The sequence below is a fragment of the Dendropsophus ebraccatus genome, chromosome 14, assembly GCF_027789765.1.
Source record: "Dendropsophus ebraccatus isolate aDenEbr1 chromosome 14, aDenEbr1.pat, whole genome shotgun sequence".
Taxonomy (NCBI): Eukaryota; Metazoa; Chordata; class Amphibia; order Anura; family Hylidae; genus Dendropsophus; species Dendropsophus ebraccatus.
This window is the reverse complement of record NC_091467.1, coordinates 13,359,528-13,381,342: the sequence shown is the minus strand read 5'-3', so window position 1 is coordinate 13,381,342 and position 21,815 is coordinate 13,359,528. Positions and strand designations below refer to the sequence as shown.

The window sequence follows — 21,815 nt, the reverse complement described above, 5'->3', positions numbered from 1 at the left end:
TTCACGGGTCGTCTATTCACTACAACAAAGAGGACCGACTACATGAATAGTAATGAACGAGACATCAAAGGGTGGCACTTACTTCAGTGGCTGTTGTAGAAACAATGTCAGGTTCTTTATGGTCTTTGGAGCTTCCATCTTTCGCTGCTTGACTTGAGAGAGAAGACCTGTGTTCATCGGCATTGTGTTGTCTTGGGTTCTTCTTGCTCAGCAGTTTTGAAACATTGTAGGATGAATGACACACAGAAGACGAGCAATGGTCGTGGTTATCTGCTCTCTTGTGATTGTCCTCCAGCTCCTTCTTTTCAGTGCCGGAACTCGAGCTGGGACCGCTACGGCCACACACGTTCCTTAAGAACTCCTGCACGATGCCATACTTAGGGGGTTCTGGTTTACTTCTTTCAGCTACGCCCGTCTTGTACAGAGACTCCGTACTTCCGGCATGATCCACTACATTGAACAAGCTGGAGGATCCGTCATAAATGTTGCTGAGAACTGGGCTGTCTCGAGTAGTTGTAGACCGTGCCCATGCTGAACCATTCTGCTTGCCCTGATGGAGATTCCACAGGCTTCTATCTTTAGAGGCATCTAGTTTAGAGGATGACCTTCTCTGCAACTTTGGAGAGCCAAACTTGGGGGAACAGCAAGGCCGGTCAATTCGGGAATGGACTTTGTCCAGTGATGTGGAAATATGCTTGGTTCTTGACGACAGCAGAGAAGAACTTCTTGGTGACCAACTCTTTGCATGAAGGCTTGCTCTGGGTAGATCAGTCTGAAGACCAATGCTGATCATTTGGACAGTCTGGATCCCCACTGTAGAGAGTCCCACTGTCTGGCTTGATGTGCTTTTATTTTTCCTCTCTAGAGAACTGGAGCGGATCGCTTGCCTAACACAATTGGTAATCTCTTTCATGTCATCACTCATGTTTCCGGAGATCTCCAAATCGCCCAACGAAGACGGAAAGGCCGGAACAGATTGGTTTTCCTTGGCGGTATCCTTGTCCAAAAGGTCATGCTTCTTCTTGGAGAAACTGCACAACCATCGACTGTAGGAGTTACCGGAAAATTTTTCTGGCTTTTCCGAATCTTTAGGCTTTGCCATGGTGAATAGGAATCCTGGCTCAACCATAAGTTTATCTTCTTTATTCTGCACCAAAGGAGCCTCTAGTCTTCGCACAACTGGCGGGCTGTAATAAATTCTAATGCCTGTCCTGTCCGGGGCAGTGTAACTTCTCTGTATCTGCTTGTAACCAGCTTCTCCACTATGCCCAGACTTACCCAACGTGTAATCCCAAGAGGAAATGCCTAAATTGTCCTTGGCCAAGTGTTCAGACAAGGTTTTATCATTGATATATGGGCAGTGTTTCTGACTGATATCGGAATCTATGGAACCATTAGTTAGCAGCTGAGAGGCCAGAAAACCTTTCATTCCATTGTTGTTCCCGGTGTTATCAAGGGGCGTTTGTCCAGGAAGAAAGGGAGAACAATCGAGTAAACTTTCAAATTCTGACATAGAGGACACAGACTTTGTTCTGCAGAAAGAAAGAGATGTTGTTCTATAACTCTGCAAAGACTGAAGAGATATCACATTCTGATACACTGAATACAGTGTTGAGGGAATTTGCCATACTGTTCGGGTTCAGCAATGTTCTCCAAAACCTAAATGCTTGGCATTGGACTCCTGCTGTCTGGAGAAGTTGGATGCCATCCTAGGGGGTCCTGGAACATATGTATATAGCCATAGGCTGTAACTATGTTTTTCTGGCAGCCCAAAGGCTGCATCTAAGCTCTCCAGACGCCAGGAGTCAAATGCCAAGCATTTGGGTTTGCAGAAAGTTGCCGGACCCCAACAGTTCTGTAAGTTCGCTCAACACTAAGGGTCCTATTAGATGGCCCGATCATACACTGTAAACGAGCGCCGATCTGGCCCTTGTTTTCTGAGCAATTGGACGGGCAGACTATCAAGGGCTGCACGGACATCGTTAATGATGTTCATGCAGACCTTACCTTTAGTATAAAATAATAAAGTAATAACTCACCTTACCATGTTCCCTGGTGTCCTTGGGCCTTCTGTGGTGTCCTTTGAGGCCTTCCCGGTGTCTGCAGCTCTGCCTTCTCTGAACTAACAGGCCACTGGATGCTCAGCCTATCGCAGGCCGTGGCCTGTCTCAGGCAGCGACTGGCTGAGCGGCCGGCAGCCTGTGAGTGCAGAAAAGGCAAAGCTGTGGACAACAAGAAGGTCTCAGAGGACACGGGAGAAGGCCCGAGGACACCAGGGAACATGGTAAGGTAAGTAATTTTATACTACAGTCATCAGGCGTACATCGCTATTACACGTAACAATGCGCGCCCAGTGATTTTAGGTCAGGACCTAAAGAAACCATCAGCTGATGACTGTTTTATTGGCTGACAGTTCTCTTTATTACACAGTACGATAATCGTCCGAATCGTCTTGATTCCGGTTGATTATCGCTCCATGTAACAGGGCCCTAATTGTCTATCCTAATGCGATCATCAAGGACTGTTGATAATGATATTACACGCACCGGTGGTTACCGTCAGGCCTCATGATCACAAAGAAAAATCAAGGCCTCTTTACCTTTTTAAATTGGTCCCACTGGCATCTATGTCACAGTCAATATCTTTATCCTGCATCTTGTCGTTGAGCGCCTAGAACAAAGCAAGTGTTATCCATTAATAAATATTCATCTTACACGGCTTAGCAGATCAGAGGAGGCCGTCTACATTAGAAGACTGTGCTGCAATGTAGCCTGACACCAGGGTGGGCAGAACACGACTGGATAAATCTTTTAGGTCTTTGAGGCCTCATTCTCTATTAGGAAGAAAGAAGTGGAATCCATGGACTAAAAGTGGTAAGAGGAGTTCATGTCCAGCAGCTGAGGGCATGTATTGAGTTACTGTATGGAACAGCTGGTTAATACTGATCGTAAGCCATTCCCCCGACAATCCTATGGTTGCTTACCACAAGGGAAGCATTTTTTCCACAGTGTTTATGGTGAATTGACAGCAGTGACAGCCCTCAAGGTCACATTCACTGTGTGGCTATGCAGTGGTCTATTATGCATCTTACAACTATACATTTACCCATACATTCCCATTGATACTTTTCGGGGCCATATTGGCAACTCATTGCTTTTTTTTTATTATTTTTTTTGTACATCTATAGTGGCTAATGGGGTTTTCCCAAGATCCAAAGTTATCCATTGTCCACTGATCAGTGGGAGTCCGGACGTTGGGACCCACAACAACTTGGGATCAGTGGAGATCCTAGCAGTCACATCCTCGCTGATCTGCTAGTTATGCCCAATCCTGTAGATAAAGGATAAAACCTTAAATGCTGCAAGAGAGTAAATATGATAGATTTCCCTTTTAACTTGCTGTCTAGATGCATGGCGAGAGAGGAGGTGTGCATGCTGCAGCTCAGCACAGTCTCTATGATACTTAAAGGGGTACTCTAGTGAAAAACATTTTCTGTCAAATTAACTGGTGTCAGAAAGTGCCAGAGATTTGCAATTTACTTCTGTAAAAAAAAAAAAAAATCTCCAGTCTTCCAGTACTTATCAGCTGCTGTATGTTCTGCAGGAAGTGGTGTATTCTCTTCAGTCTGACATAGTGCTCTCTGCTGCCACCTCTGTCCATGACAGGAACTGTCCAGAGCAGCAGCAAATCTCCATAGAAAACCGATCCTGCCCTGGACAGAGGTGGCAGCAGAGAGCACTGTGTCAGACTGCAGAGAATACACCACTTCCTGCAGGATATACAGCAACTGATAAGTACAGGAAGATTGGAGATTTTTTAATAGAAGTAAATTACAAATCTCTGGTACTTTCAGACACATGTTGATTTGATTTTTTTTTTTTTTTTTTTTTTTTGGTGGAGTACCCCTTTAAGCTTGGAAACAAGACATGATTTTATATTTAGCCATCAGCTAAGAGACAGGTGTCATTTGCTTTATCACTCATCGGCTATCTGCTCAAGTCTACAGCTCTGAGCACGGTATATAGCTTACATATTCCCTTTAAAAGCACAATATAACATTTCAAGTGAACGTGAACTTATCTGTACAATAGAACGGACAGCGATTGGGGGGCTTTAAAAATGAGAGGCTGCATTTGGGAGAAAATGTGCAGTAGCCAAGAACCTTCATTAGAAATAGCTGATATATACAGCAATCTGTATTTTTATACTACAGCTAAACTGTTTGCTCCTGTAACGATACAAGCACTGTGAGATGCTTGCGTGGGTTTAAGGTAATTCTACGGGTTTTTATATATGGGATTATGGCAATCTCTTTATATAAGATGCACAAGATCCGCACCTCCTTCCAGCATCCGCTCTTCCTCTCTGGGCCTCTTCTCACCCAAGACTCCTCTTCTTTCTGAAAAATGACCAGAAATGAGCATGCTGGCGAGTATAACCCTGCCCGGATAGGTTTTATTCTACGCCCTATAAATAAAACCAGATCAGGTTGAAGCTATACAACCGGATATGAGGAACCCTATTAGATTTAGGAATCCCTAATACTACCACTGCGGCAGAGAGTAGTAGTAGGCACTCTGTGCGGTCATATAGTTCTAATAGGGGTAGATACCTGTGAAATATGGCATCTAATGGGGCACCCTATGGGGAAGATTTATCAAACATGGTGTAAAGTGAAACCGGCTTAGTTGCCCCTAGCAACCAACCAGATTCCACCTTTCATTTTCCAAAGAGTCTGTGAGGAATAAAAGGTGGAATCTGATTGGTTGCTAGGGGCAACTGAGCCAGTTTCACTTTACACCATGTTGATAAATCTCCTATGTCTTTTTTTTATGCTGGATTCTTATAGAATCGGACAGAAGAAACCTTTATACGCCTTCTGAGCATGAACTATATTTTATTTTACCTACAAAATCAGACTGACTTTCTGTTATTTTCCAGCTCACTGCGATCTGCGCGTGACAAAGAACCTTGTACGCTTACATCTAATCTGTATTGGCTTGTAGGGACGGCCGCTCACATCACACACTGGCTGACAAGCGTATACGTAAACTCTTTCTGTATCTGTTACCACGGTGTTTGGTCTCACACCATGTACATCTGCACTCCTAGTATAGGTGCTCGTCACCTATTTTGTTGCTAATACGGGAAAAATATGTTGAGGTAAACAATAGGCCATTCTCTGATGACATGTTCCTTTTAAAGGATTTTGTGTTTTTTTCCCTTAATTTTCCATTTTACTATATTATAAAATAATTCAGAAATCTTGCAGATTTAATTTTGGCCACTAGGCCTAAAACTAGGCTGTGACTTCCTGTTCTGTGCAGATCATTGCCCAGCAGTGTCAGGAGTACAGTGACAGGTGCCACCGGTATACAGATAACACTAACAGGAGTACAGTGACAGGTGCCACCAGTATACAGATAACACTAACAGGAGTACAGTGACAGGTGCCATCAGTATACAGATAACACTAACAGGAGTACAGTGACAGGTGCCACCAGTATACAGATAACACTAACAGGAGTACAGTGACAGGTGCCACCGGTATACAGATAACACTAACAGGAGTACAGTGACAGGTGCCATCAGTATACAGATAACACTAACAGGAGTACAGTGACAGGTGCCACCAGTATATAGATAACACTAACAGGAGTACAGAGACAGGTGCCACCAGTATATAGATAACACTAACAGGAGTACAGAGACAGGTGCCACCAGTATATAGATAACACTAACAGGAGTACAGAGACAGGTGCCACCAGTATATAGATAACACTAACAGGAGTACAGAGACAGGTGCCACCAGTATATAGATACAGGTACAGGTGGCACCAATATACAGATAACACAGACAGGAAGACAGTGACAGGTGACACCAGTATATAGATACAAGTGCCACCAGTATATAGATAACAGACAGAACACAGACAACAGTATATAACACACAGACAACAGACAGAAGGAGAGTGACAGGTGACACTGGTATATAAATAACACTGACAGGTGGACAGTGACAGGGGAAACCAGTATATAGATAAAACAGACAGGAGGACACGGACAAGTGACACCAATATATAGATAACACATACAGTGACAGGTGACACCAGTATATAGATACAGGTGCCAACAGTATATAGATAACAGACGGACAGACCCCAGACAACAGTATATAACAGACAGACAACAGACAGAAGGAGTGTGACAGGTGACACTGGTATATAAATAACACAGACAGGAATACAGTGACAGGGGACATCAGTATATAGATAACACAGACAGGACTACAGTGATGGGACAGCAGTATATAGATAACACAGGGGGACAGTGACAGGTGACAGTAGTATATACATAACACAGAAAGGAGAACAGTGACAGGTGACACAAGTCTATAGATAACACAGAAGAACAGTGATAGCTGACACCAATAAGTCGATAGGACAGACAGGACAGACAGTGACAGGTGACACCAGTATATAGATAACAGAGGTGCATAGAATAGCTGCTGGTCTCACCTCAAGGGGGAGGGGCCCCTGTGCAAATATGCCCCACACAAAGAATAGGGTCTTGTGCTGTTTACTGTGTCTATGTCCATGAGGCATGCCATAAAGCATGCCACTAAATGCGGTTAAAAACGGTTTAGGCAAGATAGCAGCCCCCATAATAAAGGGCTACAAATAAAAGTTTACATGTTTTTCATGAACACACGTATACTATAAATAAGCAATATAATTGGGATGTGAACGGCCCCTTACCATGGCACTAGAGCAGTTTTAAAACATTTACATATCTTTTTTGGGATCATAAATTAGCTTTTTTACAGCCGGGTTTAAATATAGATTTGCAATGGGTGTTTCCAGCTTTGCCACGCTTCCTAAAAAAATCCATGGCGCCCTGCCCCCACCCTCACATTTATTTCCTCATTACAGAGCGCGCTGTTAATTAGGTGTAAAGAGCGGTATTGAGCCCGGCTGCCGCTATTACAAGAGTGGATCAGTCTAACCGCGCAGTAATGGGCTATCGCTAACTCCACAATCCCAGACACAATTTATTCCATTCGGCAGCCGTGGAGAATTGAACATCATGCGGCGCTGGGATTCAGCTCCATTCCTGCCGCTGGCGATTGAGGGATTTAAATATATTTTGGCAACTGTAGGTTTCACAAATCTAATCCAGTCAAAATTAGGTTATTGCTGGGTAGAAAACGCCAACACATGGAAATGACAAGAGCCGGGGGGATTACTAAGTGGGGATTAGCCTCATTGCAGCGGAGGAGGAGGAGGAGGAGGAGGAGGAGGACGGCCATGTAGATGGCTGATTGATTTATTGTTTTAGTCAATGCAAAACAAATGATAGAACTGCCTGGAAATCAGAATAGTTGTATAGTGTAGCAAACTACTGCTCACAGAGACTTAAAGGGGATGTCCACTATTGCAATCAGATTGTTATTGCTCCAAATAATCTAAAATTAAAATATATATAATATCACTATACACCTGGAATAATGATACCTAGCCATGGAATGGTTTTCCTACTGACATATCAGCTTTAAAGAGGCACTGTTTGTTTTTTTTAAATAAATCAACAGGGGTTGTGATCGCAAGTAGTATTGCACATATATATATATATATATATATATATATATATATATATATACACACACACACACATACATATAGTATATATTTATTTATTATGTTTAAATCAATGTTATACATATAGCCACTAGGTGTCTCCCTTCACTGCGCATGCGTACATGTATTGCACGTCCACATTTAGTAGCAGAGAATCCTGGGGCTGCTTGCATTGTACGGTCAGCTCTCCTGTCACACAGCGCCAAAACCTCTGTAACCACACTGTGACATTATACTGACTGGTTACATACCAAAGAGCATTGTCTTCTGGTGAGCTGCACAGCTGATAATAGAATTAGTAATAGGTAATATAATATAATATATATGGTCAGCTGATATACAACCTGCATGATGGACAGGTGTCTTTCCTTGTGTGAGCGGCAAAGGACGGGGACTTCCTGTGTTTGGTCTCTTTTTGTGAACAGAGAAAAGACCAAATATGAGTACGGAGGTAGCATGGAGCACAGTTTGGCCGTATGTAGAACAATGATTTAAAGATAGAAAAAAAATAATAATAAAGTGAGTAAATTGCAAAACTGCTTGAGATCACAACCCAATTTTTTTTTATTTTTTTTTTTATTATTATTTTGTGACAGATCAAAATAATAATAAAAAAAGGAGGTGTGGTCCGGAGATGTATACTGTGCATATGGTGTTTCATTATTTTTTTTTTTTTAAAGGACAGCTATAGCGTTTGTCACCCAGAACCAACTTGACAACAGAGGACAAGGCTCAAGGACTTCAATATAATTGGATTTTGTTTTTAAATTGAAGGAAAAGCCCCTTTAATCATTACCGGACCCTCCTAAACAATAATCTGCAAAGGCAACAAGTGCTCTTTAAGGCTGGATAACTGGATCCATCATTGGAGTGGACATGTATTATTCATAACAGTATATCCCTCCTAGCGCAGTTTGTTCCTGTACAGGCTGACATCTGCTGAACACGGGGACATGTGGGACGCCCACCAGGAGAGGGGCATTAGCCTTATTGCTGAAGAATAGGAAGCAAATTGGGACTCTTCATGCACATTTTGCCTTGAATACAAAGTGGGTCCTTGAGGTCTATGACTATGACACTATTTAAGTAGTTCTCAGAGTTACCCCGCCTCCCTAGTTGTCTAAAGATCTGCTTGCTAAAGACTGTCAGGGAACGCAGGGATCTGCAACAGATGGAGAGTCTCATATTAGGGATCCTAGAACCCTCTCGTTCCTTTCCTAGGCCTCTCACCTGTTTTACTTTGTTCCGCAGTTCTTTTGTCCGCTCCTCCGTCTGTTTGCGCTCTTCCTGGAAGCGGGTCAGCATCTCCTCCTTCTCTTGCGCCCAGTTTTTCTCGCTGACCTGCAGTTGCTTGGTGAGGTCCATGACGGCGCTGTAAGATTCGGCCAGAAGATGCTGGTGATCTTCTCTCTCCCGCTTTAACGCGGCTTTAATATCCGGTGAATTCCTGTCTGCTCCATGTTTCCCCGATTCCAGCTGCAAAAGAACAAGAAATCGGTATTTACTGCAAGAAAGGCAACAAAACCAAAACTATAGCCCAAAATCCAGACATGTGACATAATGGGATTATTTTCAGCACTTTGTCCCCAAATCGTAATCCTTTCTTCCTTTGGAAAACATGGAGTTAGAGAAGATTTCCCGGAGGGATGTTAGGATATGTAAAGGTTTCTTATGCATTGTTTTTGGGAGGAGAGTAATACCATCTGAGACTACCAAGATCTCACAACAAGCCTGATCGTAACGCCATCTGAAAATCCTTAGACATCATGTCATGTGCCATTGTGCCCTACTACAAAACACAGGGAGGTGGGGTAGTCATAATGGAGGGTGAAATACCTCAAAAAATAAATACATAAATTATAATATATATATATATATATATATATATATATATATATATATATATATATATAATCTCTGCACCTGCTGCAAGCATGCCTCCTGTCTGATGATTGACAGTTGATATCACAGCAGGGAGGGCTGTCAATCATCAGACAGGAGGCGTGCTTGCTTGAAAAGAATGCAGAAAGATGATTCAGCGATTCCCCATTACTGTATGTCAGGGGTAGGGAACCTCGGCTCTCCAGCTGTTGCACAACTACAACTCCCATCATGCCTGAACAGCCAAAGCTTTACTAATTTTCCAACAGCTGAAGAGCCAAGGTTCCCTACCCCTGCTCTATGTCCTTCAACTACATACAAAACAGATAATAAAAAAGGTTTATTATGTTAAAAAACATAACTGAGCTGTTGTGTAAGTTTCCACAGACTCCAGTTACTTCATTTGCATGCAGCATGGGGGCCTTCCGACTCTCCTCTGACTTTATCGAATTCAGTATCCTTTTGTACAGAGTCTGATGCTGATCATACATATCAGATGTATGTCTGCCGAAACAACTACTATCAGTGGGACTGGTGAACCATCTAATATGTATGGTGGCCTCCTGATTCTCTTCCAATAGTTGATGTCAGGAGAAAGAAGGATCAAGAAATCTCTGTTATATTCATATATAAAGGCTACATGTGGTTTGGACAGTTCCTGACATGGACAGAGGTGGCAGCAGGTGTCAGACTGGAAAGAATACACCACTTCCTGCATGACATACAGCAGCTGATAAGTACTGGAACATTTGATATTTTTAAATAGAAGTGAATTACAAATCTGTATAACTTTCTGACACCAGCTGATTTAAAAAAGATAACAATCGTTGGAGTACCCCTTTAATACATGTGCAAGCCAAGCGAATATAATACTTTCCATAGCGCCACTAGACTAGCTTAATTATTAGGACATGTAATTTTATGCAAACAAGGTATAAGACAATACTAAGGGACAGGGGACTACTGAAAGTTTACACAGCTGTAGAGTACGGCTCAGTGCAGTCACCGCAGTTAAATCCATCATGCACATCATGGATCCCCCCTCACGGATGGCTATCATTTTCCTAATTACTTCTCTTGTATCAGTGATCACGTTTCCGGCCTCTCCTACACATGGAATGACTATCGGGTTTCCAGACTCTGTCCACAACAGATAATTTATCCATGACTAACGCTGTCCGGGCCAGGAGTGACCCTCGCGCAATGCCCTAGAAGTGGCGCAGTGCTTCTGGTGTGTGAGCGGCACACTGGGCAAAATAGCCTGGTACACAGGGTGACTAACAACACCCTCATGTCCTTCCACTCGCCCAGCGGACCTATGATTTACTACATAGCTGTATGTGATAGTCACGGCCTGTGGCCGTACATGTATTATTAATACGGCAAGCTGCTGTTCACAAGCTGTTACCCTCGTAAAACATTCAAATAGGTATATATTGCTGAACGTTAACAATACACAAGGGTGTACGTGACTTGAGGTATGGCATACTTGGGCAAAGAAGTGCAATGAGGAGGTACAAGGATATGTGAAATGCATTACACTATTTTATATATATGTATATATATATATATATATATATATATATGACAGGGGTAGGGAACCTTGGCTCTGGACAACCAAAGCTTTAGCTTTAGATGGGAGCTTTAGTTTTGCAACAGCTGGAGAGCCAAGGTTCCCTACCCTATATATGTATATATATATATATATATATATATATATATATATATATATATATATATACACATATACACACACACACACATACACTCACACACATATTTGTTATGTTTTGCGTCATTGAGACAAGTCATAAATTTTGAAGAGTTAGGGTCTGGGTGTTCAGACCCCACCAAAAGAAAGACTGCAGGAGACAGATTTTATAGAAGTCTATGGAGTCTAATGCAGCAAATAGAGAGAAGCACCAAGCTGAGCACTTCTCCCTGATTGTTCTTGCAATCAGTGGGGTCTCAGTACTCCCAATATTTAACATGTCTATGACATACCCTCATATTCTGTTTCCTATTGTTATGGTGTGTTTACACAGACAGATTATTGAAGCCGAAGCCAGGAATGGATTTTAAAAGAGGAGAAATCCCAGTCTTTCCTTTATGACCTGTTCCCGGTTAATAGTCTGCTCCTGGCTTTGGCTTCAATAATTTTTCAGATAAATCTGTCTGTGTAAAGGCACCATTAGAGTAAGGGGGTTGATACATAAGCTGTATACTGCAACTGGTGCCAGTATAAATGACAGCTGTAGAAACTTTTAAAAGATGATCCTGGTTTGTCCAAAAGTAGAAAAACCTGTCTACATTGTTTTTACTCCCTTTCCAAAAACAGCGCCACCCTTAACCATAGGCTGCGTTTGGTATTACATTTCATTATCATACATGATTGATCCAGTGCTGCATTGTATAAAACCAGAACCTCTTCTTGGGGCACCTCTTATAACAGGAATGGGGAGCCTTCGGCCTGCCGTCTGTTGCAAAACTACAACTCCCATCATGCCTGGACAGCCTTCGGCTGTCCAAGCATGATGGGAATTGTAGTTTTGCAAAAGCTGGAGGGCCAAAGGTCAGGCTACAAAGAATCGGCTCCAGTCTACAATATCCAGTTCACCAGATATCATGATGAAATGCGCATGTTAATGGTATCCAGGTTGTAGCGGGTAAACGGGCCGCCAAGCACTCCCTCCAGCTGCTGACGGATGAAGAGAGATGATTATAGGACGTAATTGCTAGTTTGACTTTCAGTGTTTCTTTAGAGGAAGCAGCTATTTTGGAATGAGAAGCTGTGGTTTAATGTGACACTGCAAATCTGTGATTTTAGGATAGCTGGCAGAGGAACAATGCATGGGTAATCAGACAGGAAGCAGAGGTAAGAGGGTAATACCATAGGGACACGGGGGAGGATGATGCGGGATGAACACACAGACAGGAAGAGGAGAGGAGGGTGTTGTGAAAGTCGTATCAGGAGGAACAGGTTAGGACGACGACAAGGAAATAGTCATCGGTGTCTGATGTGTGGGGAGGGAGGCTGCAACGTGTATGAGCAGGAGCGTAGAACATAGAAAATGGAACAAAATGACAGGAAGAGGGTTTGCAAACTGATCCAGGCCCAAAGACAACCCACTTACTTGATAGTAAGAACACTAAACAAGTCATAAGGTGAATAATAAATTACGTTTGAGTGATTAATCAAATTATGTTCACACAGCGCCACTGCTTGGCACTCAAACACAACGGAGTGTCATACGACGGCCGTTGTGCATTCATTTAAGTGCAATTTTCAGTGCAACAACGGACGGAAATAATTGCCATGCCAAGTCCATCGTTCAATCCATTGTGTGAACAATGGCCGTTGTTTGCATTACCTTCAGTGCAACACATTCCCCCATGAAAACAATGGAGGTTTTCTTGGTAAGGATGTGCCAAAGCCATAACAGCTACGAGGTGATGCGGGGAGAAAACATGACGCCGCTACCCGCCCCACTCATCTGGCAGTGGCAGAAGCCAACTTCAAACAGCTGCTGCTCTCTGCCGTGAGAGACGCCACTATAAGCATGCCAAGACTCTGGGGACAACTCTCCGGGCCACCCCTGCTTAAGCTGCCAGCCTTGCCCAGGACATTCTCCAAATCTCAGGTAGTGGAACCATACATGGACTTCCCTTTCCTTACTTCTTTGGCCAATCACAGCACAGCATGAAGGAAAGTGTATTGGGCTGAACTGGCTATTACCATGCTGGTATTTGATCTGAGCTTTATGAGTTGTCAGATGAGAGGGAAGCCTAGATTTACCTTTCAGGGACAGTATGGATCATCTTCGGTAGGCAGACTGACTTTGTGTTCTGTCCTGATCTAAATGTTACTAGAGACAGACCTAGCCTGACACCAGGCAGTGAAGAGCCGTTTGCAGGGAAGTGAGACACCTAGAGGCCAAGACTTTAGAGCTGTTTATCTGGAATAAGGAGTCATTTTTGGAAAATTAAGTGAATACGACTTTCACATGGAGTTAAGCTGTGGAAAACAACACCTTCTATACACGTCTTACAATAGCCCCACACCAGGGATATGAGAAACCAACCTTGAGTTCAGTTCTCTCCATCTCCCAGGCTGCTTTTGCTCTAGCAAATTGTTGCTGAAGCTCATTCATTCCTCTTCTTTCTTCCTGCAACTCATTGCAAAGGTCTTTGAGGATCTTCTTAACGTCGGAAAGGGTTTTCATAGATTCGATGGTCTATGAAAAAATTCAAATAAAATCAGGTCCCCAGGTCAGATAACAACTGTGTAAACGCCAAGAACCTTATTTATAGTTAAACGGATGGTTTCCCATATATATATATATATATATATATATATATATATATATATATATATGCAAACAAACATTGAGGAGGCGAAAAGACATCATAGTGACCATAAGCCAATATAAAGGTGAGGTGCACATTACAGAGGAGAGAAGATTCCATATTTACCATATTCTGCGGCCAGGTTTCTCCATCACAGGATGGGAGATTTATCTCTTCCTCCTCAATCAGCATGTACAGTTCTTTCAGACTATTTACCTAAATGGTGAGAAACAAAAAAAAGGAAATGGATTAATCTATGAAAGTGGTGAAAAGCTTTATATTACGATAGATTGCCTTCCTTCTGCACTATTACCACCCCACATACATATACAGGGCTGATAAAGCTGCAGATATGATGGACAGCTTTCTTTCATCATAGGACATTGCTATATTCATTCAATGTTATTTCTCTGAACCACATCGATCCCAGCAAGTCCCTTCTTTTAAGTTCCTACCGACGGCCGTTTCTCCCCTTCTGTCAACCAAATGAGATAAATGATCGCCATATAGCTCCCGTATGGGACTACTAAATAATAAAGCCATGACTTATACATCACGTTTGTAATGTGTATACATTAGTGCTCATGGTGTATATTCTGATGTGGAGGCAGCAAAAAGCATAATTCATTTCTTTTAAATTAGAATGCGGGCACATGCGGGGGTGCCTGTGTTCCAATGGACCATAGCAGACCATGCAAAGTGCGGCCAGAGCCAAATTTACATTCAATTAATAGCGGCCGCACAAAACTGACATGTCAGTTTTGAGTGCGGCCGCATGGAATCCCGGCCGTAGTGTATACTATCCGGCCCAGATTTCATAGGAAACAATGTTATTTGATTTTTCACTAAATGGCGGCTGTTGTTGCTATCCTGAAACAACAGCTGTTATATAGTGAACAAATACATATGTGTGAATGTGGCCTTAAAAAGTACTAGATCCACGTTTTGTGCTATTAATTTAAAAAAAAAAATTAATATATAAGAATAAATGTAAAAAAAAATATATAAAAGTATACAAATATATACTACTATGAAAATGTCCAAAATAAAGCCCCATGTGTCAAAAAAACAAAACAAAAATAAAATAAAACTAAAACTAAAACTAAAACTAATAATAATAATAATAATAATAATAATAATAATAATAATAATAATAATAATAATGCAAAAACTATTTGAGAAATTAAAAGGGAAAAAAATACCCATAACATTAAAATGAATGAAAATGTGTCTGGTTATAAAGTGATGGCGGTGGGGAATGGGCTGGTGTATAAATGGATAAGAGCCATGATGAATTTACCCTCCAGTGTATATTAACCAGCCATAGAGGCTAATGGATATTTTCCGTCCTGCTGAATACAGTGTTTGTCGCACACACAGGAACGTAAAGTCAACCCCTGCCCCCGCACAACAAACCCCTATTATAAAAGGACTCATTGCATCTCAGCAAGATTGACCTTACACACACTTAAGTATGTGGAAGACTCTTGAGTGGAGCTGACCCTTTAACCTGACGGCCGTGTCATCTGTCTCCGTGCCTGTTTAAATGGCATATGCTGCCTCCCTGTAATTCGGAGCATCAGATAATCACATTGCTCCTGCGCTGTCCATGTAATCCACATTAGTCTAATAAAACCCTGACTATGCTGCCTGCTGGTGAAGCTCGGCTCGAAAATGGGTTTAGTCGCATGCAGAGATTCATCCACAACAGCTGCTGTCAGGACCAGGAAACACAAGGCCTGAGGCCTTCCTGAGCCCGGCTCCCCGCCGTGCCTCCTGCGACAAATACAGTCTGGTGTATATATATAGATCACAGTGACTGGGCAGAAGACAGGCTGCGCTCTGTGATCAGTCATGTGACACATCTTACAGCTTGGGTATTCTATTAGCACATCGTAATTAAGGAGAGTGCACCCGCTGGCACCTCTCATTTGCACCCAATGTTGTCTAAGCTTTTGTTCATCAGAGGTCTTGACTGTTTTTCTAACCTCCAGCGTCGGCACTATACACAACATCAGAGGCAGCGGCACGCATCAGCTGGTATTAGGGTGGCATGTTGTGATCACCCAGCTACTTAGCATGCCAAGATCCATTTGCTGGATAATTCTTGAAAGACACTTAAGAAATCCAATTAGCCAGCTCAGGAACAATTAGGCGAGCCGGAGACATCATCGTCGGGGATTTCGGCAGCTCTGATCAGTAATCTGATATATATATATATATATATATATATATATATATATATATGAAGGCTGCCATGTAGGAAAGCAGAAATGAAAGAAAGGACTGGGGCACGGTGGCAAGCATATTCATTTCCTCATAATAAATAGGAATAGACTGAGGTTAGAGCTATATGGGGACATAGGCTGTCTGGCTAAACACTGCAGCCAAGTCATGTGACCGCAATGTGTGTGATGTTACCGTCACGCAACTTTGTTTTACATTTGCAAGATTAGAACTGCATGACATAATGACTTTGGTCACATGATATAAGGTATCAAATACCCAAAGAGCACGCCAGGTCAATGCTGGCAAATTTACCTGCAATTTCAATAAAAAAATCCTTAAAAGGGAAACTCTGGCAAGAATGTTTTTGTTTAACATCAACTGGTGTCAGAAAGTTATACAGATTTGTAATTTACTTATAATTAAGTCTTCCAGTACTTATAAGCTGCTGTATGTCCTGAATTGGTGTATTCTTTCCAGTCTGACACCTCTGTCCATGTCAGGAACTGCCCAGAGACAGAAACCCCTGCTGCTCAGGACAGTTCCTGACATGGACTGAGGTGGCAGCAGAGAGCAACGTGTCAGGCTGGAAAGAATACACCACTTCCTGCAGGACATACAGCAGCTGATACGTACTTGAGATTTTTAAAATAGAAGTAAATTACAAATCTGTATAACTTTCTGACACCAGTGAATTTGAAAGAATTTTTTCTTTTACAGAAGTACCCCTTTAACATTAGAATTTTGTCTGACTGCCTTGTGGTTGCGTCATAATGCAACCACATTGACAATAATTAGAAGCTATGTGACAATGCAATCTTTATATGGTCCGACCAAAATCATGGTTTAGCCATAACCTGTCAAGCTTCTAATAAGCCATTTCTTGGTCACATTTGTTTGTAGGAAGCAGCATGAACAACCAATATGGCTGCTAACCTAGCAATTATAGACTAGTGCAGGGATGGGCAACTTTCGGCTCTTCAGCTGTTGCAAAACTACAATTCCCATCATGCCTGGACAGCTGAAGGGATTTGTAGGCATGATGGGAATTGTAGTTTTGCAACAGCTGGATGGGTGAAGGTTCCCTATCCCTGGACTAGTGCATGGCTCCTAATTTTCTGAAACTCTGCACATTGAGGACTCATTGAGGAACATATGATACTTGCCTCCAGAAAGTCTTCTCCGTCACTCTGGAGGACCTTGCCTTTTCGCCAGCGCTGTAGAAACCACTTGAGCTTCATGAAGGTCAGGAAGAAACTCTGCTTAAACTGCTGCATCTCCTGTACCAGAACGTTCTTCTCCTGACTCCAGAACTTCTGCTCCAACCTTCTCTGGAGGCCCAAACTCTGGAGCTCAAACTCCCGTCTGAGAAGCAGCTTTTGGTGATCTTCCTTCAGCTGTACAAGAAAAACGGGGGGCAACTATGAGTCGGGTAAGTAAGGACAACTCAATGCTTAATAGTGTCACCGTCAGTTTTTTTTGTTTGTTTTTTTTTGCCGAAATCAATAGTACAGGCGATTTTAAGAAACTTTGTATTTGGGTTTATAAGGTAAATATGCCATTATCTGCATTCAAAAAGACTTCCCCCAGGTCCTCCCCCCCTCCTCTCTCTCATCCACTGCTTATTATCAAATAATCTCAACTCTTTTACATCAGTCGAGCCCTGTGTAACCTATGGAGAGGGAAGGGGGAGGAGGGAGATGGCAGCAGAGAGCAGAGAACAAAGGATTACACAGTGGGAGCTGTGTGACAGCCGGTATTCAGAGGTCAGAGAGGTCAGTGCTGACATCAGAGGTGATAGCTGTAAATTAATCTTTGTTGTTCTGTTTTGGTGCCTCATCTCCCTCCACCCCTCCCCTCTCCATAAAAGAACCATAAAGACGGGGGGAGAGCTTCAAGCTGCTTTTTCATGATAAAAAAAGCTAATTTTGGCTAATAAACCCGATTACAAAGTTTCTTAAAATCGCCTGTACTATTGATTTCTGCAACAAATTTTTAAACAACAGTGACACTTTAATGGCATTATCCAGTTTACAGTAAATGCAGGACGTATAGGTAACATTCCTGGTGTCCTCACTGCCGTAATTCATTCCACTCCAAGTCCCTTCTCCATATTCTCACACTACCCTATGAACAGTGGGCAGCTGTTCTTCGATGAACGTGGATTTGGGAAGGCCTAGACTCAGGGTCAAGATTTGAGGATAATAATAATAATATTTATTTGTATAGCGGCAACAGATTCCGCAGCGCTTGGAGGATATCCCATAGACAGAGAATTGCTAATGCATAGAGAATCAATCATATTACCTGTTAAAGGATTAGAAAAACATGGCCGCTTTCTTCCAGAAACAGCACCACTCCTGTCCTCGGTTTGGGTGTGGATTTTGCAACTCAGTTCCATCGAAATGAACAGAGGTGAATTGTACACCGCACACAACCTGAGGACAGGGGTGGTGCTAGTTTTGCAAGAAAGTAGCTGTGCCTAGTCTGGATAACCCCTTTAAAGGGAATATGTCAGCACTTGAATCCAACCCGAGTTGCTGATAGGTGGCAGTCCCCTAGAGAGCATGTTACCTTTGGGTAAGGTTTTCGAGGAGGTGATGTGTACAATACTAATTCTCCTACTGTGTAGTCACAGAGGAGCTGCTGTGTAGCGTTCATGCTATGCTATGACATGCCCCACTACACCTTCCTCCTCCCTATGAATAATCAGTGTTATGCGGCCTTCTTTGCCATCTTCCTGGTCCACGCATGCACCTCAGAGGCTCATTGTTGCCATTGTTGACATCTGCAGCGTATGCGCGGACGGGGAACATAGCATGAGCACAGGAGGAAAAAAGTGGTAAAGCTACACCACCGCTCCTCTTTGACCGGAACTTTACCTAAAGGTAACATGCTCACTAGGGGACTGCACCTCAGAGTGGAGTTCGAGTGCTGTCAAATTCCCTTTAAATCTGAAGGAAATCCTAAAAAACAACAAAAAAATAAAAAACACACACATTAGGGGAAGTCCCCATTACATGGAGCAATCATTTTCCCAATCAGGCCCATATGGTAGATTATCGCTCTGTCTAATAAAGACAACAATCGGCTGATCAACGTCTTTAAACATGTTGAAAAATCACCAGCCGCCGACAGAGCAGTCCGTTATGATCCTGTTGACTGCTACTTTAGCAGTGAGAAGGAGAAGAGGCAGAGAGCGCCTATTAGTCTCTTCACCCTTTCAGGTGTCTCAGCACCCGGACCCCGAGCAATCAAAACCTCTGACATTTGGCTATAACATGTCTGAAGTTTGCTTAAAGGAGAAGTCTGGCAAAAATTTTTACTAAAGCATTGTATTGCTCCCCAAAAGTTATACAAATCACCTATATACACTTATTACGGGAAATGCACATAAAGTGCTTTTCTCCCTGCACTTACTACTGCATCAAGGCTTCACTTCCTGAATAACATGGTGATGTCACTTCCTGGATAACGTGGTGATGTCACTTCCTGAATAACATGGTGATGTCACTTCCTGGATAAAATGATGATGTCACGACCCGACTCCCAGAGCTGTGCGGGCTGTGGCTGCTGGAGAGGATGATGGCAGAGGGATGCTCAGTGTCCCTCCAGTGCCCTGTGTCCCTCAGTGTCCCCCTGCCATCATCCTCTCCAGCAGCCACAGCCCGCACAGCTCTGGGAGTCGGGTCGTGACATCACCATTTTATGCAGGAAGTGACATCACCATGTTAACCAGGAAGTGAAGCCTTGATGCAGTAGTAAGTGCAGGGAAAAAAAGCACTTTATAAGCATTTCCCGTAAAAAGGGTATATTGGTGATTTGTATAACTTTTGGGGGGGCAATACAATACTATAATAAAAATTTTCGCCAGACTTTTTTAAATCAGGAAAACGGAACCTTCGGCCCTCCAGCTGTTGCAAAACTACAATTCCCATCATGACTGGACAGCTTTAGCTTTGATGGGAATTGTAGTTTTGCAACAGCTGGAGGTTCTCCATCCCTGATTTAAATGATAAATACCCTTTAAGGCAAGGACTGCACGGACATCGCTAACAAGATTATACATACACACACATATATATATTAGAGCCCTTGCTGCTCGAGCCGTAAGTGAGCGTCAATCTACATCGGCACTCGCTTATTCACCAAATCAGGCCGTGCACTTAGGCTGAGGGCCTTAGCTGAGAAAGACTTTGGAGAAAGAGTAAAAACCTTGGGGTTGGGAGAGTGATGTGAAAATTAAAACCTACAGTAAGCCTTCAGAGTTTTGAGTGAAATCTGCCATCAATGTTTGATGTCCCTACTGACAGCAATGTGATCTTAATGGGAAACTTGTGTGTGTAAAGGGTAATTTTCTATTCCGACTTGATGGGATGATGGCAGAGTTCAGCAGACAGTGACCTGTGCAATCTTCTGGTTGAAGACGTCCTCGTCTTCTTTCCGTAATTGCCGCTCCTGTGACAGCTGTTCCTGCAGCCCCTGGATGGTCTCGTTGGCGTCAGACAGCACCAGTTGCAGGTCCTTAATCTACATGGAAGAGACACAGTGGTTATAATCTGCAATATAGCACACTATCTATATATTATATTATATATCATGAAGATATACAGGTATAGGACCATGTTTTCACCTTTGTAGGACAGTCAGTAGTGACAAAGACTCGATCTACAGGTGGAGACCTACACAGATTAGCCATAAATGTCTGAACCAGAGTCCGTGGCATATTATTACTGGTGGCTGCAGAAGTTGGATGCAGCCCTAGGTGATAGGCTGTATCCATCTTTTCTATGAGTCCTTGGGCTGCATCCAACCTCTTTAGCCCCCACTAATTTAACGCTGCACACTGTGACATGGACGGACCCGAGCATTCTCGCTCATCTCTAGTGCATACAACTCTAGGGCAGCAAACTCTCTGCATAGTGTGATCCTACAGCCATATGTTCAACCATCCATTCACTGCATCTTATAGTGTATAGTAATGTATAGTAAGTATTTCCTTGCACATCTATTTTGCGACTTTCTTCTCCTGGTGTAAGCACTGATAAATTCCCTCCAAAGTATCTTATGGGCACAGTGCAGGACCATCACTGCTTCTTTTAGAGAAGTAGGGGATAGAAGAGAGCAGGTGTGCATATCAGATTACACAGTGTTTCTCCTACAATAAGGCCTATCCTGAATATAAGCCCTAGTTATAGTCAGCTGACCAGATCCCTGGCACTGGGTGCTTAGCCTCAGCCAATCAGGGACAGACTTGTTATGCTCCACCCCCTCCTGCTTAACACAAGCAGCAGGGGAGGCAGGAGGGGTAAGAAGGTGCACAGCAGGGGACATTGTATATGGGGGCAAAGGGTACCTGGGCCAACTACAGAGGGGGGGGGGGGGGGGGGGTGAGGTATAATATACAGTATAGGGGCTACCTGCAGAGGGGGATGTATACAGTATGGGGACTACCTGAAGAGGGGGAAGGGAGGTATACAGTATGGGAACTACCTGCAGAGGGGGGAGGGAAGTATACAGCATAGGGGCTACCTGCAGAGGGGAGGGAAGTATACAGCATAGGGGCTACCTGCAGAGGGGAGGGAAGTATACAGCATAGGGGCTACCTGCAGGGGGGGGGGATGTATACAGTATGGAGGGAACAACTACAGAGGGGGGGGGGGGGGAGATATACAGTATAGGGGGAAAACTACAGAGGCAGGTATAAAGTATTGGGACTACCTG

At 43.1% G+C, this 21,815-nt stretch overlaps 1 protein-coding gene across 6 annotated transcripts in view; it reads right to left on the bottom strand.

Annotated features, from left to right (window-relative positions):
* MTCL2 (microtubule crosslinking factor 2) overlaps positions 1 to 21,815 on the bottom strand; it is a 72,084-nt gene that overhangs the window by 8,191 nt on the left and 42,078 nt on the right. For 5 of the 6 annotated variants that reach the window (XM_069951687.1, XM_069951689.1, XM_069951690.1 and 2 more), the window contains 8 exons: positions 20,496 to 20,621; positions 17,258 to 17,488; positions 13,992 to 14,081; positions 13,601 to 13,753; positions 8,868 to 9,113; positions 4,340 to 4,399; positions 2,600 to 2,670; positions 83 to 1,532 (listed from right to left, as the gene is read on the bottom strand). In XM_069951687.1, the coding sequence (XP_069807788.1) occupies positions 83 to 1,532; positions 2,600 to 2,670; positions 4,340 to 4,399; positions 8,868 to 9,113; positions 13,601 to 13,753; positions 13,992 to 14,081; positions 17,258 to 17,488; positions 20,496 to 20,621 (2,427 nt within the window). The remainder of the gene's footprint in view (positions 1 to 82; positions 1,533 to 2,599; positions 2,671 to 4,339; positions 4,400 to 8,867; positions 9,114 to 13,600; positions 13,754 to 13,991; positions 14,082 to 17,257; positions 17,489 to 20,495; positions 20,622 to 21,815) is intronic. The other variant, XM_069951688.1, reaches the window with a different exon arrangement.